At 42.2% G+C, this 25,063-nt stretch overlaps 1 protein-coding gene across 3 annotated transcripts in view; it reads left to right on the top strand.

Moving 5' to 3' along the window:
- The first annotated feature begins 433 nt into the window (after window positions 1-433).
- The window catches only part of SLC26A7 (solute carrier family 26 member 7), a 795,743-nt gene continuing 771,113 nt past the window's right edge, over window positions 434-25,063 (top strand). For all 3 annotated transcript variants that reach the window (XR_013635291.1, XM_078851484.1, XM_073330600.2), the window contains exons 1-2: window positions 434-941; window positions 23,490-23,600. Coding sequence is in view for 2 of the 3 variants with exons in the window: in XM_078851484.1 (XP_078707610.1) it covers window positions 749-941; window positions 23,490-23,600 (304 nt within the window). In the remaining variant the exon portion in view is untranslated. The remainder of the gene's footprint in view (window positions 942-23,489; window positions 23,601-25,063) is intronic.

Genomic DNA, 25,063 nt, shown 5'->3' with positions numbered 1-25,063 from the left:
TATCGCTGGTTTAATCTGACCCTTCAGTTTATTTTTAAGAACTGTGTGTTTTTTTTCAGCGCTTTTTTACAGTGACCAGAAGCTTAATGCTTAACTTTCTTTCTCTGAACTATTGCTTTGATTAAGGTATCATATAGCAGCAAACGTAAGAAATGAATACTGTAAAACTTATGCAACATGTTTGGTAACTTAAATGTAGTTAGCGCTTAATGCATGGCGAATACATGCCTCTGAATGCAGAGAGAACGGTTTTGTATGCATTTTCCTCACAAGAGAGCATAAAGCTGTTTTCTGTGTGGTTGTCAGGGAGAGGCTTGTCTGGCTGGACGCTTCCTGGTTGTATTAGCATAACCCAGCCCACATTGAACATACGCCCAGTACTACCTCATTTTACCACTGGCCTGAGGCCAAAAGCAAAAGCACTACAGTGAATAGAAGGGGGGAAATTACAGAGAAGAGAATCATAAACTTACCTAAGAGTAGACCAAATTTCCAAAAAGAGAAGAAAATGTTATATTTAATATGAATAGTCTTTCCCTTTCAGACGGCTATTTACAAGGTTAAAAGCAAACCTACTTATCAAGTATATTGAATACAAGAAAACAGCTGCAGAATGTAAGTGCTTCTGTTCATCTCTTTCTATAGCTTTGAAACTGAAAACTCTCAGAAGAAGAACTGAAGACTGGCACTGAACAGGATAATTCTGCAGTGATAATTTGTTAAGAAGAAACTTTGGGGGAGATAAAGCATGGCAGGGGCAAAAAGGAGAAAGAAAAGTGTAGTGTGGAGGAAGATCCATGCTCTTCGCTATGAAGATATCAAACTGTGGTGTGTAAGAAGGCTGCCTATTTTGAAGTGGGCACCCAGTTACAATTTGAAGGAAAACTTGATTCCTGATACAGTCTCTGGGATGATGCTGGCAATTCAACAGGTACCTCAAGGTACAGTAATACATCTGATTTTTGACATTTTAAGTAGCTTTAGTCAGACCATTGTCACTTTTCAGTAGAGTTTTTATTTCTTGCTTCTTAGTGTTACAATGAAGCATGGGTTAAAAAAAAACTACAAAAAAGAATTGTACATTTGAATTAGACCCAATCTAATGGGATGTGTAGGAGAGAGTTTTTTACATCCCTCACTTTTTATACATCGTAAACGAACATCTTTTCTTGTTTTTGACCAAAGTCTGTGAACAGGGGATTAATGTTACTATGTACCTATCACTTTGACAGTAACACAAGACATATTGCAGTGTATGAGAGAGCAGTGACACAAGGATGAATGCCGGTGTTATGCAATGTATACCAGTGTAACTGGCCATCACTTCCCACTTTCAAATCATGAGCAAACAAAGAGCTACAAAATAACTTTGTGTCTTGAAATGTTGTTTTGTTTTAGAAGTAAGCATCAATATTACACAATTACCTGTAGGAGCCTTGAGAACTGCAATAAACAAGTCACAAAACATTGCATATATAAAAAAGGATCTCTGCCAAAGATATTATCTGCAGACAGGATCCTGTATTCATGGAGAGCTTGTGATTTCAGTGTGTATGTTGGTCTAATGAGATGTACTGTATCACACTACCTATTGCATCTCCCTTTCCAGCACTAATATAAACTAAGGGTGGAGCTGTAGTCTATTTTGGTAGCCATAGGTAAGTAATGCCAATCTGGATTTATCTGGTGATTTTACAGGTGAAAAGTACAAACTAATGAATGATTCCAGAGAAATAAAGTCTTCTATCTATCTAACATCATTGTGCCCGGCCTTAGGCAACACTTTATACCTGTCTCTGGTAAATGCCATGTTATTTTCTTGCCTGCCCAAAATGGACTCTCTAGCTACTTCTCTGATGCACAGTATAGATGTTATTTCTTTACAATGTCGCAGAATGGCTAGCCTTAACTATCATTCATGCTGCTCAATTATAAGCACTTCTTTAATTGAATTATTCTGTAGCTGGAACCAACCGGTTTGTGTAAGTATTAGTGCTTTTAGGGTAATTAGGAACATCTGCATTGGCATGATTTAACTTTAAGAACCTTAATACTGTAAAAGAACAGGAGTACTTGTACTATAAGTATCTAATTTCACTGGTATAGTCTTATACAATTGTAATGAAAATGCTGCTAATAACAATATGTTAAACTCCAAAAAAAAAAAAAAATCAAATTAGGGACAATTATACATTACTAGTAGTTTTATCCAGCATTATCTTAATTGAATCTGGTTCCCAAATATGATTTAACTTACAAAGTAAAATTTTAAAAAGCTCAGGTGATGCTGGAAAAATGCTGCATTTCCAGATTATTCCATCTTGATTGTTATGTAATCTAGAAAGAATGTGATACAACTTTAAATTAATCCTGTTGCTTAAAACCAACAAACAAAAAACCTCAAACTTCATCCTCCCCATACAAAACAAAACAACTCACAAATAAAATTTGAGAATAAATTGTCTTTCTTTTTTGACATCAAAGGTGTCCATTTTGCTTGAAACTATTTTGAGTGTGTGTGTGGGGGAGAGAGAGAGAGAGAAATATATTTTCAGACTTTTTGCACCCAGTCTTCTCATAGCATTGCATCTCTTGTCTGGTACTGGGGCTATACTTTAACATTAATCAGAGATTAGGAATAGACAGAAAAAAAGAACCAATCCAGTTTGCTGTATAGCATGAAGAAGAAGAAAGTACAAATCTTGTAAGCCTTATGTGCATGGGGTTCTTTTCTTATAATACAAGAACAAAGAGTTATTTGGTGAAAATGAAAGCAGCAAATTTAAAATGGTTAAAAGCAATTAAATTTATAAACAACTGATAATTGACAGATGGAACTCACTGCCACAAGATATTGAGGCTAAAAGCCTAGTGTGATTCAAAAAAGGATGAGCTATTTATATGGATATTGAGATTATCCTGCAGTTATTTTAGATGGGATAAAATATTTTTAAGGGTTAGATGCCCTCAAGTTTCAGGGCATAAATCAACCACTAGCTTGACAATTGTCCATGTTGGGAATTTTTGTGCCTTTCTTCTAAATCATTGGATGTGGCCTTGTTCAGAGACAAGATACTAGACTAGAGGGAGGACTGTTCTTATCTGGTATGACTGTTCCTGAGTTCCTATGTCTGAACAAAATGTCAGGCAACATGGCCATTATCTCTTTTTTAGGGGTAGGAGAATAAGAAGAAAGGAAGTCATTGTCCTTGCATCATGTTCCACAGCTCAAACCACAAAGATAATGCTCAGAGTTAAGGCTATGATGTAGTCATGGGTATTTATTGTATAAGTCATGAACAGGGCAGTAAACAAAAATTCATGGCCCTGTCACCTGTCCATGACTTATACTATAAATACCCCTGACTAAATCTCGGGCGGGGGGGGGAGTACCGGGGGGAACTGCTGGGGCAGTGTGCGGCACTGCTGAGGGGTGGAGACTGGGGGGGGGGCTGCTGCTGGGGCGGGGGGGGGGGGCGGCAGCACTAGCTGCCGGGGGCTGCTGAGCAGTGGCAGCTCTGGCCGCCCAGAAACAGCTGCCCAGGGCCACCTGAGCAGAGGCAGTGTGGCTGGCCCCGGAGCTGCTCCAGCAGCACCTGGTGCAGCTGGCTGCAGGGCTGCCCAAGCGGCTGGCTGCAGAGCTGCTCCAGCAAAGGCAGGTGTGGTTGTCCCTGGGGTCATCTGAGCAGCGGGCCCCGGAGCCAGCTGCTTGGGCAGACCTGGGATCAGCCACCACTGGCAGCTGCAGAAGTCCGTGACAGACACGGAGCCCTACTTGTAGTGAGTTATTCTTCCTACAGTATTTTGAAACCATTTGGATAGAGCTGCAATTCAATAGCAATTTTTGCTATTGCTATCTGCTTTATATAAAAGTATAAACTTAGGAGCAAGGAAAGATTGAGAACAACAATTAACAGGTGCAGATAATGTGTGTGCTTTGATAGCGGCCATTGTAGAGACAGTAAAATGTCCATCTCTGTGCATTTAATAGAGGACCAGAAGCAAAAAGACATCCCCCCCTGCCAAAAACAAACAAACAAACCAACAACAAAAAACCCAACTGACCCTTCAATCCACAGAGCAATCATCTTTCATGTCCTCTGTATATTTTATGCTTTTTACTTTAGGTAGGATTTTAAGAGCTACAATCTAAATTTCAAACTACCAAGTGATTTTCGAGTGTCTCATTTTTGGGTGCCCAAATGAACCAGCTTATAGGTGACTGATATTCAGAGGGCAGGTACCCTGCATACTTCCCAAAGATCAGGCTGCGTTAAGGTGTGTGAAGCTGGGCACTTGAAAGTGAGGCACCAGGACTCATAGATCACTTTGGAAAACTGTAGGCCTAAAATTTTCTCATAGACCATACTGATTGCACTGTGTGTGTTTGTGTTTATATAGGGAGTTGTAGGGGGTAACATCCAGAACTTAGAAAGAAATTACTTAGAGAAAGTTTTTTCTACTTAATTTTGGTTTGGTTTACATTTTCGTGCTTTGTGGAAGAGGTGAGTTTTAGGAGCAACTTAAATTCAGTGGGAGATGGCTTGGCAAATTGGGATAAGGAGAGTGTTTTATACATAGGGGGTGGCATCAAAAAAGACACTAATAAGGTGTCAGAACTCATATCACTGACTTTACATTGTCTGCTCTCTGGCTTCCTCTGGGTGGATGGGATTCATCAAAGGCAGAGCCAGAGCATAATATGTTCTGGCAGTTCTGGCCCAGTGGAATAGTTCCTAAGAGATTGTTCCAGATAGTTTGTACCTTGGGGAAATTTTAACCTAAGCTGGTAAAAATAAGCTTAGGGGGTTTTTCATGCAGGTCCCCACATCTGTACCCTAGAGTTCAGAGTGGGGAAGGAACCTAGACAAGTGTGAAAACAACAAATAGTTTGTACCTTGGGGAAGTTTTAACCTAAGCTGGTAAAAATAAGCTTAGGGGGTTTTTCATGCAGGTCCCCACATCTGTACCCTAGAGTTCAGAGTGGGGAAGGAACCTAGACAAGTGTGAAAACAACAAATATCACCCTTGTTGTCAAAGGAGATTAAGACATATGATTGGATGTCTAATGGTGTTATCTCATCCGTACTCTCTCTCAAAGATCTCCAACAGGCAACATATAGTACTGAAAATCATCATACTCAAGACCTATCCTTAAGGGAATATGTAATCTCTGCAAAGAATTTATCATCTAAGCTTGTTGCTTCAAGTAATGATGGAATCAGTTCAGAACATTTCCAGTCATGCTCTACCAATCTTCCAGCCGATGAAACAAAATCCATATGATCAGCAACTTTAAATGCCACTGTTAGACCCAATACTGCCAGCAAGGACAGGTATCCTGTGGCTATTGTGGCATACATATTGATCATTATTGGCTGAGGAGGGCCAACTCAGCATATGTAATTTCCTAACGACAGAGAGATTTTTATCCTATAGATCAGTGCTAGCCACAGGACACACTCGGCGATCACTACCACCTTCCCCAGTACTGTGGCCCAAACTGTCAGATCTTAATTTACCACTTGCAGAGAGGTTGAGTGAGAATTTTTAAGAACATAGGCTTCACCTCCACTTTTTTCAGAGCATGGAATCATCTCTGTCTTATTCTGCTATCTCCACTATGGTTCAAAAAAGAGATATAATTGCTTTTAAAATAAACTGTCAAGAAAGGATCTGAATCCCAGGCTGTGGGATGAAGCCCATCACCTTAGCTCTAAGTCTGAATTGGCCTGAAATTCTCTCAGAAAGCCAAGGAACTTGAGACTTCATGATCTGGAAATAGGTCCTTAATTTGGCAATGTTTCTAAAAAATCTGGTACTCAAAATCTAGACAATAGATCATACTTCTCTACCAATGTCATATCCACTGATTGCTGACAATCCAGGTGGCTAAAACTGTCAAGAAAACTAAGGAGGGATGACAGATTATTCTTTGTGAATGTTTATTATAACCTATTAGTCAGCCTGTATTATCTATCCCCTTTTGTACCCCCACCCACCACACACTGCGAGCCTGTTACAGCTCTCACCTATAAAGCTCGCCTTTTTAACTAAGGTAATGCTTGCTGTTTCTGACAGTTTGTACCCTCATGTTCATCCTTTTTACAAGATTGTGACAAATTGTGTATGAGGTATACCTTGTGAGGTATCATTTGAAAACTCATAATCTGTTTAACATTTTTGTACTAGAAAAACGTGTGCCCACATTGTATGTAAAGTTATAATATTCTACTGTATGACTTTACTGAGACATGCTCCAAGTTTCGAAAGGCAGGCACAGACCAGTTCCTCAGAGACAAAAGGCAAACTGATGCCTCAGCCAGCTGTCAATAAAATCAAATGGACTATCAGCTGGTTAAGCGGCCATTCTTTGGAAGGAAGAAGAGTATGAGCAAGAAATTTACATTATGGCAATGCAACAGCTGGAGTTTCCTGTGTAAACAGACTGGCTGTCACGTGAACTGCAGCTGGAGGTGATTCGCAAAGCGGAGGAAAAGATATAAAAATGAGGAACAGAGGCCCCAAATCACCTCTCTTCGCTCATCTCTATTCATTTGAAAGACAAAGAATGTACCATTGAACTGGGCAAGTGGTCCTGGCTGAAGGAATCTAGCCAGACTTCTGTGAGCAGGTGGTGAGAAAAATCTTTTTGCTCTAAGTTCACTTAGCTTGCTAAGTTAAGTATTAGTTTGCATTTTGTCTTTTATTTTTTGTAACCAGTTCTGACTTGTGCTTCGTTACTTGTAATCACTTAAAATCTATCTTTCTGTAGTTATTACATTTGTTTTATTGTTTTATCTAAAGCAGTGTGTGTTTGCATTGAAGTGCTTGGAAACCTCCATTTAAGATAACAGCGTTTGTGCATATCATTTTCTATTAATGAAATGATGGACTTTCTATGAGGTTGTTTTGTCCAAAAGGAAAAAGCTGGGCAGTAGAAAACGCAAATTTCTGGGGACAAGTCTGGCACTGGGAATTTGATGGTGTCACTCTGTAATATAATTCATGAGTGGCTGGCTAGAAGCACTCATATAATTAAGTTTGGAGTGATTTTCCATGCTAGAGGTTGTTTGTGAACAAGCCAGGAGTAGTTGTTCTTACTGTGAAGCAGTGTAAAAGCACTCCAGGTTGGAGAATTGAGGGGACACAGCTGTTCAGCAGTTCAGATTGTACCCTGGGGAATGTGACAGTGTTGAAGATTATATAAATGGGATGCCACTTAATAAGTTAATTTTGAAGAGATAGTGAGAAATATGCTCTATGAGCAAATTTGTCCTGCACATGATGCATCAGTCATCAGCAGCACCCTAATTCCTTATCCTCTTATTAAATTCAGAAGAGAGGATCAAAGTCATGGTTCTTGGCCTTCTGGTGCTACCCCTGCCACACACACAAAAAATTAATAATAAACTTGGGAAGGGTGAGACTGGACTCTCATTAATTGAAATGGCTAGTTTTTTATTTTCTATTTCACTTGGGGATATTGGATTACCTCATTAAACATGGTGGTTGTGAGCCTAGCTCCAGTATTCATTATCTCAAAACCACATAGGATAAGCAATAATTCCTAGTATGTCTAAATTCAGAAGTTTAAGGTTTAGCAAATGGCTCCTAATATGTATGGCTTACAATAGCATTTTGAATGAGCTCCTGCTTTTGGTAAAGGTCTGATCTAATATAGGCCTGACGTCTTCCCATTTGCATTCTGATCTTGGATTATGATATGTAGAGGGACCAAATGAGACAATAGAGTCAAATCTTGGATGACATGTAGTCATGCAGCTGAGTTCACCCCCTTCTTCCTCCCCCAAACAAATTAGATCCTGAAGGTATGCCTATGCACGGCAATAAAAAAAAGCCTGTGGCTCCGAATCTCACAGTACTGGTTAGTTGGCTCGTGTTGTGGGGCAAAACACTGCAATGTAGATGTTTGGGCTTGGGCTGGAGTCTGGTTTCTGAGACCCACCCTTCTTGTTGGGTTTTAGACTGTAGGCTCCAGCCTGAGCCTGAAAGTCTACACTGCAGTTTTAAGCATCAAAACCTGAACCCCACGAGCCCAAGTCAGCTGACTTGGGTCAGCTGCAACTGTGCCCTGGGTCTTTTATTGCAGTGTAGAGGTACCTAAATATCTCTCTTGCAGTTCTGATAACAGCAATCTCCTGCTGGCACCCCTTATAACTTGAGGCACTTCTGATTGAGCATGCACATGTCAGACTCCTCCTTCCTGCTGTCTACTTAATAATACTTTGCACTTTCCATCTGTGGATGTTGAAGCTCTTTACAAGCATTCGATCTAACAGTAGAATGGCAAGGTGGTAAAGTATTATCCCCACTTTACAGTTGGGAAACCTGAAACATAGAAAGGTAAAGTGACTTGCATGAGGGTACACAGGTGGTTTTGCAGCAAAACCAAGAATAGAATCTATAGCCTGCCATTCCTAAGAGTTAGCCACATGACTATCCTTCCCCGTCAATACCCTTCCCTACAATAATTGGCAAATTTAGTGATATTTATAACATTAAAGAGGGAAAATTACCTCAGAAGATGAATAGAAAACCAGTGGTATTTTACCTCTGGCTTCAGACTTTGTCTTGTCAAGATCATGACATTTCGTGGGATTCATAAAAAATATCACTTGTTTTGAGAATGGATCTATCCACATGGTACACTGTTTATATGCATAAGCACTAAGAAGATGGGGAAATCACTTGTATGGCAGCATGTAGGTACAATATTTGGAGGACATTCGTTTACAAATAAATCAAAATTTGGTACTAGGAGAACATTTCCTGTTATGGTGACAGCATAAGGATAGATTTTCATGTGGAATTTACATGCAGCATCATATAGTTGTTGATTCTTCTGTGACCTTCTGTGGCCATGGAAGGTTGCAGATCAGCTTCTTGTGCCCAGTTAAAGCATTCATTATGCACTTGTTGACTCTTCTGTGACCTTCTGTGGGCATGGAAGGTTGCAGATCAGCTGCTTGTGCTCAGTTAAAGCATTCATACCAAACTGAAAAAGGCTCCTGACACATAAGTTATCTTCCCTCTTATATGTGTGCCTGCTGAGATGAGCAAAAAATGTAACTGAAGTCTGTTCCTGGTTCATTTTGTTAATTTTTTTAATTAAAGTAAATTTAGTCTAGAGCTGGATTTACTGCTGAACAAATGAAATCACACACACTGACTGGAGACTCTGCTGTTAAAAAGGAGCTATACCTGGTTTCATGCATTCCTGAACTCATGCTCCAGGTTTTGGAGGCATGGTGCCAGCATTAGTTTTTTTTCAGACCACTGATGTAGGACCCCCAGCAGTGTTGTTTCAAAGGGTGATCTGTTGCCTAGGTTTTGCAGGCTCTTTCCTTAAGAGTTGACATAAATGTACGCAGAATGATTCACTTGAGTTAATCAGGTAAAATCATTGTGTTCCAGCATGTAAGAATGGGGTGAGGGGAAGACTTGTCTTGTAGATGCACAACTACAGTATGTGCAGATGAAGATGAATACGCTTCTTTGGAAGCAGAGCTAAAGAAGCCTCCTAGAGAAGAGTGTTGTAGCAGCCATGTAATTTACAGCCCAAGTGAGTATATTCCTTATGGAAGAAAAACTCTCAGTTCTTACAAAGAGTAATGATCTGAGCCCAGAGTTATGAACGGTAGCACGTTAATATATATCTATCTATTACAGAGATTCACATTCATACAGATTCTCAGTGCATGCCCAGGGATGTAAAGTTCCGAGTTCTAGTGAACTAACAAAGTATTCAAAGGCTTTATGTTAGAGGTTGCTTTTGGCATTCAGGCACCGTCTTGTGGTGACATCGGGTGACATGGCAACTTTGCTTCAGTTTCCTTCCTTCTTTGATGGGCTTGTTGCTGTCTAGTCAGTTTTGGCTCTTTGTTACGACCACAGCTGTCAAGGTTCCTCCCCCACTCTGAACTCTAGGGTACAGATGTGGGGACCTGCATGAAAAACCTCCTAAGCTTATCTTTACCAGCTTAGGTCAAAACTTCCCCAAGGTACAAAATATTACATCCGTTATCCTTGGACTGGCCGCTACCACCACCAAACTAATACTGGTTACTGGGGAAGAGCTGTTTGGACGCGTCCTTCCCCCCAAAATACTTCCCAAAACCTTGCACCCCACTTCCTGGACAAGGTTTGGTAAAAAGCCTCACCAATTTGCCTAGGTGACTACAGACCCAGACCCTTGGATCTTAAGAACAATGAACAATCCTCCCAACACTTGCACCCCCCCTTTCCTGGGAAATGTTGGATAAAAAGCCTCACCAATTTGCATAGGTGACCACAGACCCAAACCCTTGGATCTGAGAACAATGAAAAAGCATTCAGTGTTTTACAAGAAGACTTTTAATAAAAAATAGAAGTAAATAGAAATAAAGAAATCCCCCCTGTAAAATCAGGATGGTAGATATCTTACAGGGTAATTAGATTCAAAAACATAGAGAACCCCTCTCGGCAAAACCTTAAGTTACAAAAAAGATACACAGACAGAAATAGTTATTCTATTCAGCACACTTCTTTTCTCAGCCATTTAAAGAAATCATAATCTAACACATACCTAGCTAGATTACTTACTAAAAGTTCTAAGACTCCATTCCTGTTCTGTCCCTGGCCAAGACGACTACAGACAGACACAGACCCTTTGTTTCTCTCCCTCCTCCCAGCTTTTGAAAGTATCTTGTCTCCTCATTGGTCATTTTGGTCAGGTGCCAGCGAGGTTACCTTTAGCTTCTTAACCCTTTACAGGTGAGAGGAGCTTTCCCCTGGCCAGGAGGGATTTCAAAGGGGTTTACCCTTCCCTTTATATTTATGACAACAGCCCTTCAGCTGAGTCATTGGTAGTCTTCTCCCCTCTCAGTGTGCTAAAGAGTACAGTATGTCAGGAGACCAATCGCCCTAGATAAAGGGCTTAGAGTCCCTGGCCTCTTTGAGTGTGGCTCACTTGTTCAAGGTTTAACAAAAAAAAAACCCTGCTGGGTTTGAAAGGGGAACCCAGGTCCACCAACTCCTCTGGATTCAAGGCTAGGGACTCTGTATGAAGTGGTTGGTACCAATTTCTCCCATCCCCTTCCTGTTTTCCTGTCTTGCTTGCTACCATGCCTGTCTTACAGGCTGTTCTTCAGAGTCTCATCCTGTGGCCCTCTTCTCCTGGAAGTCCAACTTCCTGGATGGCTTCTCACCAATCTGCAGCTGAACACTCCCGCTCTCAGAAGCTCTTCAGCCTTTCTGGCAGCCATACCCTGCCCTTTGCCCTGCAGCCTTTTTATCTCCACAGCTGTTATGAGGCCACCAAACAGCCCAGCTTGAGAAGGCAGTCAATTTCCCTGTGAATGCTTTTATGGCTGTGACTGGGTGGGGTCTATATGCCCCAGGACCTCCTGCATGCATGACTCTGACTTCTTCAACTTTGACTGTGGGTAACATTGTTAAAAATGTGCACGTCCAGAGTGCCTCACATACCAGATATGTCATTCTGAAGCATTGCTCTTCCAACAGAACATCAGGGTGTGGTGGTTCAAGTGATGTGGCTGGTTCATGGAGCAACACTGGAGGTGCATCCAAGGAATACCACCATGTTCAGCAACAGTGAAAAAGTTAATAATCAAGCTGATTGGAAAATTCCATCAAAAATGAAACTTACAAAAAATTGAAATAATTTTTTCAATCTTCCCCCTTCTTTCCCCCGCCCCCCTGTTTTTTGATCAGTTCCATACCAAAAACAAAGGGGGAGGTAATTTTAGATGAAATGGACCATGAGACATAAAGACTTGTGTTATTGCAAGAAGGACACAAATGCGAGAACATACACCAACTACTACAGTGGAGCCTCTTTTACCTTTTTTGCTGCTTTTCCTAGTGAAAAGGGCACTCCCTGAAATTCTTGTTTCACTTGATATTGTTTTTTCAGATATCAGTTACAGGGGCACTCAGATAGTTTGGTGTAAAATGTAGGAGTGGGATGAAACAGAAACTTACAAAATCTAATATGAATAGAAATATTTTCTATTTTTTATTTCAATGAAAATCATTGTATGTTGGGATTCAAACATTTTCGTTTACTGTTTGGAACTCAAACATTAATGTAGGATTATGGTGAGATAGGAGAATAAGGAAATGAAACTGGCTCAACATAAACTTTAAACAAATCCAGCTAACTTTCACTGTCAACAACAAGCACGGCAAAATGCAAAAGCCAAATATCAGTCATCACTGATTCTGATCAATCCATAAATTACATTTTAAATTCTTTGTTTCAAACATCTAAGGTGATATGCATTGATAACTAAACGTTTTTTTTAAAAAATCTAATTTTTAAATGGATATTGTTCGTTTACATTTTGGTTTGGTTTCTGTTCCATTTTATAAATTTTAATCAACTTACATTCACCGCCTTGGAGATGTATGACAAACAATGTATTGCCACAAAGTAGGTCTTGTGACTTAGTTACAATAGAAAATATTACCATTGTTGTCATAACAATCCATGGTCACGTATTATAGAAGCAGAGTCAACAGTTAACTGTGTCATCATCAAGACAAAAATCTACATTTTTGCTTTCAAGTCACAGGCTTGTATGCTCAGTAATATAAAGGAGCAGCTCTGCTGATGAACAAGACAAATGTTGATGGAAAAATGAAGACAAAGTAGAAAACTAGTGCAGATTCTAAATTGCTCCCCAACTTGGCCCAGATCCGCCCAAGCCTAATGATCTTCCCAGGATACTGCAAAAACCATTGACTTGGTAGGGTTCATTTTGGGAAGGATGAAGGTATGATTTGGGTTTGGGAGGATTTTCTGGAGTTTTTCCATTTTTATTTGGGCCATCCGTGGTAAGTTGTTACGTAAAGTTGCTCGCTGGGAGAGTTAATTAATTTGTATGTTAGTCATAATGCTACTGGGTGGATATTGTAACTCTAATTATTAACAGTGTGCTCAGAGCTTTTCTATATATTATTTTTCATGTTAAATCTAAATAAATGATTTTATGGCTTCATACTCTTAATTTACATTAGAAAGCTAGGTCCAAAATGTAATGATAATCCTTTGTTTCCAGCCTTGCTACAAGAGGAAGGGTTTTTTTTTAAGTTAAAATCAAGAGGCTTGTATTTGGGGTGAAATTCACCTCAGTGCAGAAGAGCCACACTAACCCCTATTCTTCTCTTCAGCTCTGTTTTAAGGGCTTAAGTACAGTTTAAGAGACGTAGAGAGCTTTGTATTTGTCCTCTGCACTGGGGTGAATTTCATCGTAATGATGAAATGTTATAGAATCATAGAATATCAGAGTTGGAAGGGACCTCTGGAGGTCATCTAGTCCAACCCCCTACCCAGAGCAGGACCAATTCCCAACTAAATCATCCCAGCTAGGGCTTTGTCAAGCCTGACCTTAAAAACTTCTAAGGAAGAGGATTCCACCACCTCCCTAGGTAACGCATTCCAGTGTTTCACCACCCTCCTAGTGAAAAAGTTTTTCCTAATATCCAACCTAAATCTCCCCCACTGCAACTTGAGACCATTACTCCTTGTCCTGTCATCTGCTATCACTGAGAATAGTCTAGATCCATCCTCTTTGGATCCACCTTTCAGGTAGTTAAAAGCAGCTATCAAATTCCCCCTCATTCTTCTCTTCCGTAGACTAAACAATCCCAGTTCCCTCAGCTTCTCCTCATAAGTCATGTGTTCTAGTCCCCTAATCATCTTTGTTGCCCTTTGCTGGACTCTCTCCAATTTTTCCACATCCTTCTTGTAGTGTGGGGCCCAAAACTAGACACAGTTCTCCAGATGAGGCCTCACCAATGTCGAATAGAGGGGAACGATCATGTCCCTCGATCTGCTGGCAATGCCCCTACTTATACACCCCAAAATGCCATTGGCCTTCTTGGCAACAGGGGCACACTGTTGACTCATATCCAGCTTCTCGTCCACTGTCACCCCTAGGTCCTTCTCTGCAGAACTGCTGCCTAGCTATTTGGTCCCTAGTCTGTAGCAGTGCATGGGATTCTTCCATCCTAAGTGCAGGACTCTACACTTGTCCTTGTTGAACCTCATCAGATTTCTTTTGGCCCAATCCTCTAATTTGTCTAGGTCCCTCTGTATCCTATCCCTACCCTCCAGCGTATCTACCACTCCTCCCAGTTAGTGTCATCCGCAAACTTACTGAGGGTGCAATCCATACCACCAGATCATTAATGAAGATATTGAACAAAACCGGCCCCAGGACCGACCCTTGGGGCACTACGCTAGATACCGACTGCCAACTAGACATGGAGACATTGATCACTACCTGTTGAGTCCAACAATCTAGCCAACTTTCTACCCACCTTGTAGTGCATCCATCCAGGCCATAATTCTTTAACTTGCTGACAAGAATACTGTGGGAGACCGTGTCAAAAGCTTTGCTAAAGTCAAGGAATAACACGTCCACTGCTTTCCCTTCATCCACAGAACCAGTTATCTCATCATAGAAGGCAATTAAATTAGTCAGGCATGACTTGCCCTTGGTGAATCCATGCTGACTGTTCCTGATCACTTTCCTCTCCTCTAAGTGCTTCAGAATTGATTCCTTGAGGATCTGCTCCATGATTTTTCTGGGGACTGAGGTGAGGCTGACTGGCCTGTAGTTCCCAGGATCCTCCTTCTTCCCTTTTTTAAAGATTGACACTACATTAGCCTTTTTCCAGTCTTCCGGGACTTCCCCCGATCGCCATGAGTTTTCAAAGATAATGGCCAATGGCTCCGCAATCACATCCGCCAATTCCTTTAGCATTCTCGGATGCAATGCATCCGGCTCCATGGACTTGTGCACATCCAGCGTTTCTAAATAGTCCCGAACCGCTTCTTTCTTCACAAAGGGGCTGGCCACCTCCTCTCCATGCTGTGCTGCCCAGTGCAGCAGTGTGGGAGCTGACCTTGTCTGTGAAAACCGAGGCAAAAAAAGCATTGAGTACTTCAGCTTTTTCCACATCCTCTGTCACTAGGTTGCTTCCCTCATTCAGTAAGGAGCCCACACTTTCCTTGGCTTTCTTCTTGTTGCCAACATACCTGAAGAAACCCTTCTTGTTACTCTTAACATCTCTCGCTAGCTGCAACTCCAGGTGTGATTTGGCCTTCCTGATTTCACTCCTACATGCCCGAGCAATATTTTTATACTCATCCCTGGTCATTTGTCCAATCTTCCACTTCTTGTAAGCCTCTTTTTTGTGTTTAAGATCAGCAAGGATTTCACTGTTAAGCCAAGCTGGTCGCCTGCCATATTTACTATTCTTTCTACACATCGGGATGGTTTGTCCCTGTAACCACAATAAGGATTCTTTAAAATACAGCCAGCTCTCCTGGACTCCTTTCCCCCTCATGTTATTCTCCCAGGGGATCCTGCCCATCAGTTCCCGGAGGGAGTCAAAGTCTGCTTTTCTGAAGTCCAGGGTCCGTATTCTGCTGCTTTCCTTTCTTCCTTGTGTCAGAATCATAGGGTTAGAAGGGACAGAAAGGGTCATCTAGTCGAACCCCCAGCCAAGGTGCAGGATTTGTTGTTGTTAAACCATCCAGTATCGATGGCTATCCAGCCTCCTTTTGAAAACCTCCAGTGAAGGAGCTTCCACAACCTCCCTATGCAGTCTACCTTTGTCCTACTCTCCTTATAGTTAGGAAGTTTTTCCTGGGATTTGATCTAAATCTGCTATGCTGTAGTTTGAACCTACTGCCTCTAGTCCTGCCTGCTGTGGCAAGAGAGAATAACATTTCTTCATCTTTTCTATGGCAGCCTGTCAAGTATTTGAAAACCACTGTCATGTCCCTCCTTAATCTCCTCTTTTCCAAACTATGTTTGTTTTTGCATTGTATTAGAGAGATTAGTATTTCACGGTGGGGGCCCATTTTCAAATGTGGACACTTAAAGTATGTCATTTTGTTGGTCAAATCTGTACTTAGGCATTTCACGTGTCTAAGGGCCAAATTCTGTCCTTGGATATGTGTGTGAAACTCAGGAGGAGTTGTGTGTTACCATATTGAAGGGCAAATTTATCAGTGCTTATTTGAGTGTCCCAGATATGGGGTGTGGACATCTCATTAGGGCATCCAGATTTGAACAATGGAAAGGTGTTTGAAATCAACAAGCACAATCTTCATGCTCATCAAGTTCTCACCAAGGAAGTTCTTTTGAGTGTATAGGACTTCAGGCAAGATTTATTTAATTTTGCATTGAGAATAGTGGATTGTGAGATGTTTGCAAAAGTCACAAGATTCATTGTAGACCTGAGATACTGTCTTCTTGTTTTCCTTGTTCTAGGATAATATTTTTATCTCATATACCATGATGCCAAAAAGATATGGTGTAGCCTTTCCATCTGGATAGCCATGTTTTCAGATGCATATATCTAGATCTGGGAAATTAACTGTAGTTCTGACTAATCTGACCCTAATTTGCATCTTTGGTGACCCTGCATTACTCTCATACTTGTAGTTTGGAACTGGCACATTCAATAGTAATTCTCAAGCCAGGTTAAGATACAGGACTTAGCAGCTTTTCTTGTTTGCACCCAGGTTCATTATTCTATAGCTATCTGCGTTTGTGATCTCCCTGCAGTGGTGCCACACGTCGCCAGCTTGGCCAGTGTAGCATACCATGTGATGTGTCACGAAGCCCAGTGATAGCCAGAGAGCTCCATTTTAAAAGAAACCCTGCACATAATGTTATCTTCTGATAATGAGTTAACTAAAGCATGCCACCACAGTATTTATATATTGTATCTGAACCTATTGTTCATTCCTTGTTTGCAGTTCTTTACATTGGAATAGCCATTCTTTCTTGAAAGCCTTACTTTCACCGCCGTAGGGTTCTCCTTCCTTAAAAATAAGGAGGAGCTGGAGTCTCCATTCTTAATTACTTTTCAGTGTGAAGAAGTGCAATACAGTAGTACTATTACCATCTGTTTCCTGCTTTTTGACTACTTTTTGAACTTTTATAATACCTTACATCTGAAGATTTCATGCTTAAGAGGGTCTTATTAAGCTTTATGACACCCTTCTGATGATACCCATTGCACGGATGGATAAACTGAAACGTGTAGTTTGTCTAAAACCATAAAAAATCAGTGGCATAACCAGGAATAGAATCTAGGATTTCTGAGTCCTGGTGACCTGTCCTAACCACTAGACAGCACTGTCTCATTGTTTTCTAGGTAACATAGAAGGAATGAGAAACTACTTTTGAAAACTAAATGGACATAACAAGACGGAGTTTACAAACAAAACACAAAGGGCTGAATTATACCTACATTGTGCCCCTGCATATAGGGGTGTGAAAAGCATTGCCCAGCAGCAGCAGCTCCCTGAGACAGGCAGAATTCCTCCAGGGACGCTGGGGATGTGTGGGTCAAAGTGGCCCCTGCTATAGCATTTCCAGGGTTCAGGGTGGACTCTGATGTGTGGGCCAGCTCTGTTGAGCAGTGAGGAGGGGATGGGTTATGGCTCTTGTTTTTCCTGAATGCTAAGCACTTAAGGGTATGTCTACACTACAAAATTAGGTCAATTTTATAGAAGTCGATTTTTAGAAATTGATTTTATACAGTTGATTGTGTATGTCCCCACGAAGCGCATTAAGTCTGTGGAGTATGTCCTCAATACCATGGCTAGCATCAACTTACAGAGCGGTGCGCTGTGGGTAGCTATCCCACAGTTCCCACAGTCTCCGCTGCCCATTGGAATTCTGGGTTAAGCTCTCAGTGCCTGATGGGGCAAAAACATTGTTGAGGGTGGTTTTGGGTACCTGTCATGAGTCGACGCTCCCTCCCTCCGTCCGTGAAAGCAATGGCAGACAATTGTTTTGCTCCTTTTGCTCCTGGGTTACCCGTGCGGCAAGAATGGAGCCCACTCAGCTCACCACTGCTGTTGTGAGCATTATAAACACCTTGCACATTATCATGGAATATGTTCAGAACCAGGCTAAGAGACGCCAGCACGAGGACAATTGTGATGAGGACATGGACACAGGTGTTCTTGAAAACATGGACTGTGGCAACGGGGCCATCATGGTGGCAGTGGGGCTGGTTCATATATTGGAACACCGATTCTGGGCCCGGAAAACAAGCACAGACTGGTGGTACCGCATAGTGTTGCAGGTATGGGAAGATTCACAGTGCCTGCAAAACTTTTGCATGCGTAAGGCCACTTTCCTTGAACTTCGTGAGTTGCTTTCCCCTGCCCTGAAGCACAGGAATACCAAGATGAGAGCTGCCCTGACAGTTGAGAAGTGAGTGGCAAAAGCCCTGTGGAAGCTTGCAATGCCTGACTGCTAATGGTCAGTTGGGAATCAACTTGGAGTGGGCAAGTCTTCTGGGAGGACTTCTATGATCCAAGTAGCCAATGCAATCACTGACGTTCTGCCATCAAGGGTAGTGACTTTGGGAAATGTGGATGGCTTTGCTGCAATGGGGTTCCCTAACTGTGGTGGGATGATAGACGGAACACATATCCCTATCTTGGCACCGGACCACCTTTCCGACCAGTACGTAAACCGCAAGGGGTACTTCTAAATGGTGCTGCAAGCAGTGGTGGATTACCAGGGACGTTTCACCTACATCAACATAGGATGGCCGGGAAAGGTGCATGACATTCACATCTTTAGGAACTTGGGGGTGTTCTAGCAGTTGCAAGAAGGAACTTACTTTCCAGACCAGAAAATTACTGTTGGGGATGTTGAAATGCCAATAGTTATCTTTGGGGACCCAGCCTACCCCTTGCTCCCATGGCTCATGAAGCCGTACACAGGCAGCCTGGACAGTAGTAAGGAGCAGTTCAACTATAGGCTGAGGAAGTGCAGAATGGTGGTAGAACATGCCTTTGGACGTCTAAAAGCTCGCTGGCACTGTTTGCTGACTAGGTTAGACCTCCGTGCAACCAACATTCCTATTGTTACTACTGCTTGCTGTATGCTTCATCTATGAGAGTAAGGGGGAGAAGTTTATGGTGGGGTGGGAGGTTGAGGCAGATCGCCTGGTGGTCGATTTTTGAGCAGCCAGACACCAGGTTGATTAGAAGACCACAGCTAGACGCGCTGTGCATCAGAAAGGCTTTGAAAACCAGTTTCATGACTGGCCAGTCTATGGTGTGACAGTTGTGTGTGTTTCTCGTTGCTGCAAACCCGCCCCCTTTGTTGATTTTAATTCCCTGTAAGCCAACCACCCTCCCCCCTTCGATTACAGCTGGCAAAGAAAATAAAGTAACTATTGTTTTGAAACCATGCATTCTTTCTTTATTAATTAAAAAAATGTGAGATAACTGACAAGGTAGTCCGGGTGGGGTGGGGTGTGGAAGGAGGGAAGGACAAGGTCACATTGCTTATTGTAGCCACACTACAAATCAAAACTGTTTGAATGACAGCCTTCTCTTGCTTGGGCTGTTTTCTGGAGTGCAAAGGCTGGGTGCCCAGAGCCTCCCCTGCCCCCCCACCCCCACATTCTTGGGCATCTGGGTGAGGAAGATATGGAACTTGGGGAGGAGGGCAAGTTATACAATGGATGCAGTGGGGGTTTGTGCTCTTGTTGGCTTTCCTGCAGCTCCAACATATGCTTCATCATGTCCGTTTCTCCCCCATTAGCCTCAGCATCGCCTCCTGCCTTTGCTGTTTGCCCTTACTTAATGCTTTCTTGGCCTCTGCTACTGAATGCCTCCATGCATTAAGCTGTGCCCTGTCAGTGCGGGAGGATTGCATGAGCTTGGAAAACATGTCATCGCGAGTGCATTTTTTTCACTTTCTAATCTGCGATAACCTCAGGGATGGAGATGATAGGGGGAGCATAGAAACATTTGCACCTGAGGAAGAGAAAAAGGGAGAGTAAAATTTAAGATGATACATTTCTGAGAACAAAAGGGAGACTCTTTCACAGTGAATCAAGCAATTCACAGCAGACAGCACATGTGCTTTAGGTACAAGGTCGCATTTTGCCTTTTATATTGAGTGCCTACCACTGTGATGACACATCACAACTGGCTGGGCAACAGAATTCGGTTTCCAGGCAGCCATGGTAAGCCTTTTGGTACACGTGGTTGGCTTCATACACCTTCGTAACATGTGGGAATGGTTTCAGACTGCAGCACCATCTTTTCCCATAGCAAGCAATGCCAGTTGGGTTTCACGTTTAAAAGGAGGGGCTACGGTTTTCGGGTGTATGTGCAGCACACACCTTCCCCCACCCCACCATGTGACTATTCTCCGGGATGATCTCTTTTAGCCAAGCACAAACAACCCAGCATGAACGTGGTCCTTTTACTGTTCCCTTACAAAAATTCCCCTATTTCAACCATGAATAATATCACTCTCCTGAAGCTAACACAGAAAGATAAAGACCCGAATGTTGCTTGAATGTGACCAAAACCCAGGACCATTCGCTGCCATGCTTTGTGCTGCAATGATTCCAGACCACTTGCTACTGGCTTGGCATGGTAAAGTATCCTACTGTGGAGGATAAAATAAGGCAGCCCTCCCCAGAAACCTTCTGCAAAGGCTTTCAGAGTACCTCCAGGAGAGCTTGATGAAGATGTCCCTGGAGGATTCCCGCTCCATCCCCAGACACGTTAACAGACTTTTCCAGTAGCTGTACTGGCTGTGAATGCATCCCAATTCTTCAGGGCAAATGAAACGTTAAACACTTTTGCTTTTAAGCCTTGTACTGTACTTACAAATGTGCATTCACCAGAGCTGCCTTCTCCGGCTTCAGGGTCGGGGATCCCGTCGTGGGAGGGTATTGGCTCCAGGGTGATGAAAAAGTCCTGGCTGCCGGGGAGAACGGATTCACCGCTTGCCTGCTGCGCATTCTCCTCCTCCTCTTCCTCATCAACAAAATCCTCCTCCCTGTTGCGTGAGATTTCCCCCTTGAAGGTGTCCACGGAGAGTGGTGGGGTAGTGGTAGGGTCCCCCCCAGAATGCCATGCAGCTGATCATAGAAGCGACATGTATGGGGCTCTGACCCAGAGCGACCATTTTCCTCCTTTGTCTTTTGGTAGGCTTGCCTGAGCTCCTTAACTTTCACACGCACCGCTGTGTGTCCCTGTTGTAACCTCTCTCCACCATGCCCTGTGTGATTTTGGCAAATATATTGGCATTTCTTCTTTTTGATCGGAGTTTGGCCTGCACAGATTCTTCTTCCCATACAGCAATCAGATCCAGTGTCTCCCTTTCGGTCCATGCTGGAGCTGGTTTGCAATTCTGGGGGGACTGCATGGTCACCTGTGCTGCTGAGCTCGCCACGCTCAGAAAATGACATTCAAAATTTCCTGGAGCCTTTCCTGTGTACCTGGCTAGTGCATCGGAGTTCAAAGTGCTGTCCAGAGTGGTCACATTGGAGCACTCTGGGAAGCTCCTGGAGGCCAATACCATCGAATTGCGTCTGCACTACCCCAATTTGACCCAGCAAGGTCGATTTTAGTGCTCCTCCCCTCACCAGGGAGGAGTACAGAAGTCGATTTTAAGAGCCCTTTAGGTTGACAGAACAGGGTTGGTTGTGTAGACACATTCATTTTAAAATCCACCTATCGCAGCTAAATTGGACCTAATCCCATAGTGTAGACCTGGGCTTGGACTCCTTGTGCCCTGCACACATCTTGTTCATGTGTGCTGGACCAAACACAGTCTGGCCACAGTAGTCACAAGTCTCAGATTCAAACCATTTTTGGAAACTGGAAAACAAAGTAAATGCTTGCAGAGGTTTGAGAATCTGGTAAATCTGACATTTATCACTAGATGGTGACAGCTTACTTCCCAATAGCTAAAGCCTCATTTCCCTCATTAGCGCTAAGAGGAAACAAAGTAATACTGTATTTAATCCCATATTGATTGGTAGCTGTGAGTAGCAAATATGTAAACGTCCTACAGCAGGAAGTTTCTTAATTTAGCTTGAGAGTCATTACAGTACACTCCACTAGCCATTGCAATTCCTCAGTTAATCCCTCTTGAACTGAGTGATTAAAATCTATTTATTTAAGCATGTGAACACCTTTTGAAGGTAAACTGCACAAATTTTGTTTAATCTTAACCCTGCTTAAGATCCCAAATCAGTAAGTGACTGTAAGTGCAGAATAAAAACCAATACAAGGACTACCCCCCATCTGACTTTATACATTAAAATGTATATGTGAAAATTATTATGATTTAAATAGCAGGCCATTTTCTGTACTTCCTCTGCAGGAAGGAACTGATAGTATCACAGACACTGAAAACAATACATGAGAACTAAATTCTATAGAGCAGTGTCGAGGTTACCAAAGTAGTTCAGAGTGTGCACTCCAAGCACTGAAGTGTTACTATTTTGTTTTTAAATGTAAATGTTCTTATTTGTAATTGTTTAGTTTGCACGTGCATACTGTTTTAATGATATTGGATCTTAAACATACGAAGTTTTGCAGTTCACCTTAGCCAGGATTTATGGACCCATTTCACACACACTGCTTAGAAAATGGACCTCTGATTCTAGCCGTTCAGTAAGGAGTCCATTGTCTATTTCCTTGGAGTTTATCTACACGTAAAAGTTGTACCACTTTAACTGCAGTGGTTTAGTTTAACCAGTACAACTCCTCTAGAGTGGATGAAGTTATACTGGTATAGCTAATTCCCAAACAGGAGAGGGGATAAGCTATACCTGAATAAAGCACCTTTATACCAGCACAACTGCATACACAGTAGGAGTTGTACTGGTATAACTATCTTGATTAAAAAAAATCACCATCCTAATTGAAATAATTGTGCTGCTAGAACTTTCAAGTGTAGATCAGACTTAAGTAGTCTTCTCCTCCTTCCCCATGCTCCGCTCTTCTTCCTGCCTGCCCCTTTAGACAGGGCAAGCTTTCCTCTTCTTCTGCCTCTTCGGGAGTTTCTGGTGTGTTTCTTTTCACCTTGTGCCTTCTCTTTTCTGTGGACTTTGGCCTGCAAATTCTGTCCCGCTGTCCCCAACACGGACATATGAATTGCCATATGAGATCAGTGACCTATATAGTTCAGTATCCTATCTCTGATAGGGACTAATCCCATATGCTTTAGAGGAAGGTGCTGGATAAGGACTCAGGAGACATGGATTCCATTCCCAGCTGTGCTGCTGGCCTATTTAGTGACCTTGGGCAAGTCAGGTCCCTTCTCTGTGCCTCCATTTCCCTATCTGTAAAATGGGGGTAATGATACTGACATCCTTTGTAAAGTGCTTTGAGATCTATGGATGAAAAGTGCTATATAAGAACTAGGTATTATTAATAGATAATTATGGAGAAATCCACCCACAACAGAAGATTCCTCCAAACCCCATTGCTTAGTGGTTGGTTTATGCCTTAGCTTTTTATAGATGTAATTATCATTGTAGGTAGTTTTAATCCTAGTGTTAAAGCTGTGGACTTTTCCCCCGACCAAAACCAAATGTAACGTAATTTGATATCTTGGTGCAATGTATTGTTTACTAATTTCCATTATCCTTCTCTATAGGGCTGGCCTTTGCTGTTCTGTCTTCAGTCCATCCAGTGTTTGGTTTATATGGATCTCTCTTTCCTGTCATCCTTTATGCTATTTTTGGAATGGGACGCCATGTTGCAACAGGTAAGTGTCTGGAAACATTTAGGCTCCCATCGTGCAAGTTGCTGAGTGTGTTCTGTGAAATGAGGCGCTTCCTCAACAACTGGTGTGTTCATTGCAAGTTGAAGGTACTAAGCGTCACAGGATAAGTTATGGGGGAGAGAAAGAGGGAAGTGTCTTAAAACAGATTAACCTGTTCACATTTCTTGTGCCTTTTCTTTACAGCTACATCTTTTTCTGCTTAAGAAAAGTGTTTTTAAGAAAAAAAAGCCTTGTTAAGGTTATACTGGAGCCATTCCTAAGGTTATACTGGAGCCATTCCTACCACTATAATTGAATACTGCATCAATACTTCCTTTATAAATACAGTTTATCAGGGACTTATGCACCTGACTATATAAATTTGCTGGAAGCTAAAACTTTAACAGACAAGAGCTCAGCTAAAGAGAGCCTTTTTAAATATAAACAGGAACAACTAAAACTTTGACTGTTCCTAAACTATAGAAACACCTCATTATTTCTTACATTGCTATAACACAACCCCAGTACTTCTCACCAAAACATACCCTCTCCCTACTCCATATACTTCAATAGAATTGGGATTACCCCTGATCAGATGCTTCTGTTGAGCTGAAGGGTGAAGATGCCCCATCACTTCCACTGTAGAAGCTAAGGAACCACTAGGAGTTCCCTAGCTGCCATGCTCGTGATTATGTGGCCTCCTCACCACTGCTTTGAGCAGAGCTACCCACAGTGGCAAGAAGTGTTTCCGAGCTCCTGCTAGATTGACTGCTTTGTTCCCTAAGGAAACCTGTTATGAACTGAGAAAGGGAATTGTATTCATCAGGTTGGACCACCAAGAAACTCGTCTGTGGGAATGGTGGCCTCCCAGTGACTCTCGAAGACCAGGGGACGTATAGAGACAGGCACTTGGTTCCAGTAGGCGAGTACAATGAGCTTAAATGCAGGGCCATAGCCCCTGCCCCCAGTCAACCAAAGATAAAATGTGAAAGGGGTATCCTGCACCTTAGGGGAAGGGGAATGGCTGTGGGAGCCTTTTGAGGGGAGGGAAGATGGTTCTTGGAAATTTGGAACCATGTGCAACCACACACAAACCACATGTGCAACCAATTTGGAACCACATGTGCAACCACACCCTGCAGGGCTCACATAGCCCAACTGCATACATCTCCACTCTGGCTACTATGTTTTCTAAGAAGCAAACACTGTCTTTTGAATAACTAGATGGTTTTGAAATCAATACTGTTAACAGCTCCGTAAGAGCTATGTGGTCTACTGGGAAACCAATGTACATTCCAAAGTACATAGAATTTGTCTCCCAACATATGTATGTTATATTGTCAAACCTCCAGATAATTTACATCAAACAGGACATGAATTCTGTGTCAAGGTCCTTGGGTTTTGTTGCTCTGATGTAGCAAACTAGAAATTCTGCAGAAGCTTATTTTTGAAAAAAAAGTTGTTTT

This window comes from Lepidochelys kempii, chromosome 2, assembly GCF_965140285.1.
Source record: "Lepidochelys kempii isolate rLepKem1 chromosome 2, rLepKem1.hap1, whole genome shotgun sequence".
NCBI lineage: Eukaryota > Metazoa > Chordata > Testudines > Cheloniidae > Lepidochelys > Lepidochelys kempii.
Note: the sequence above shows the minus strand (reverse complement) of the source record. Positions and strands in the feature narration are given on the sequence as shown.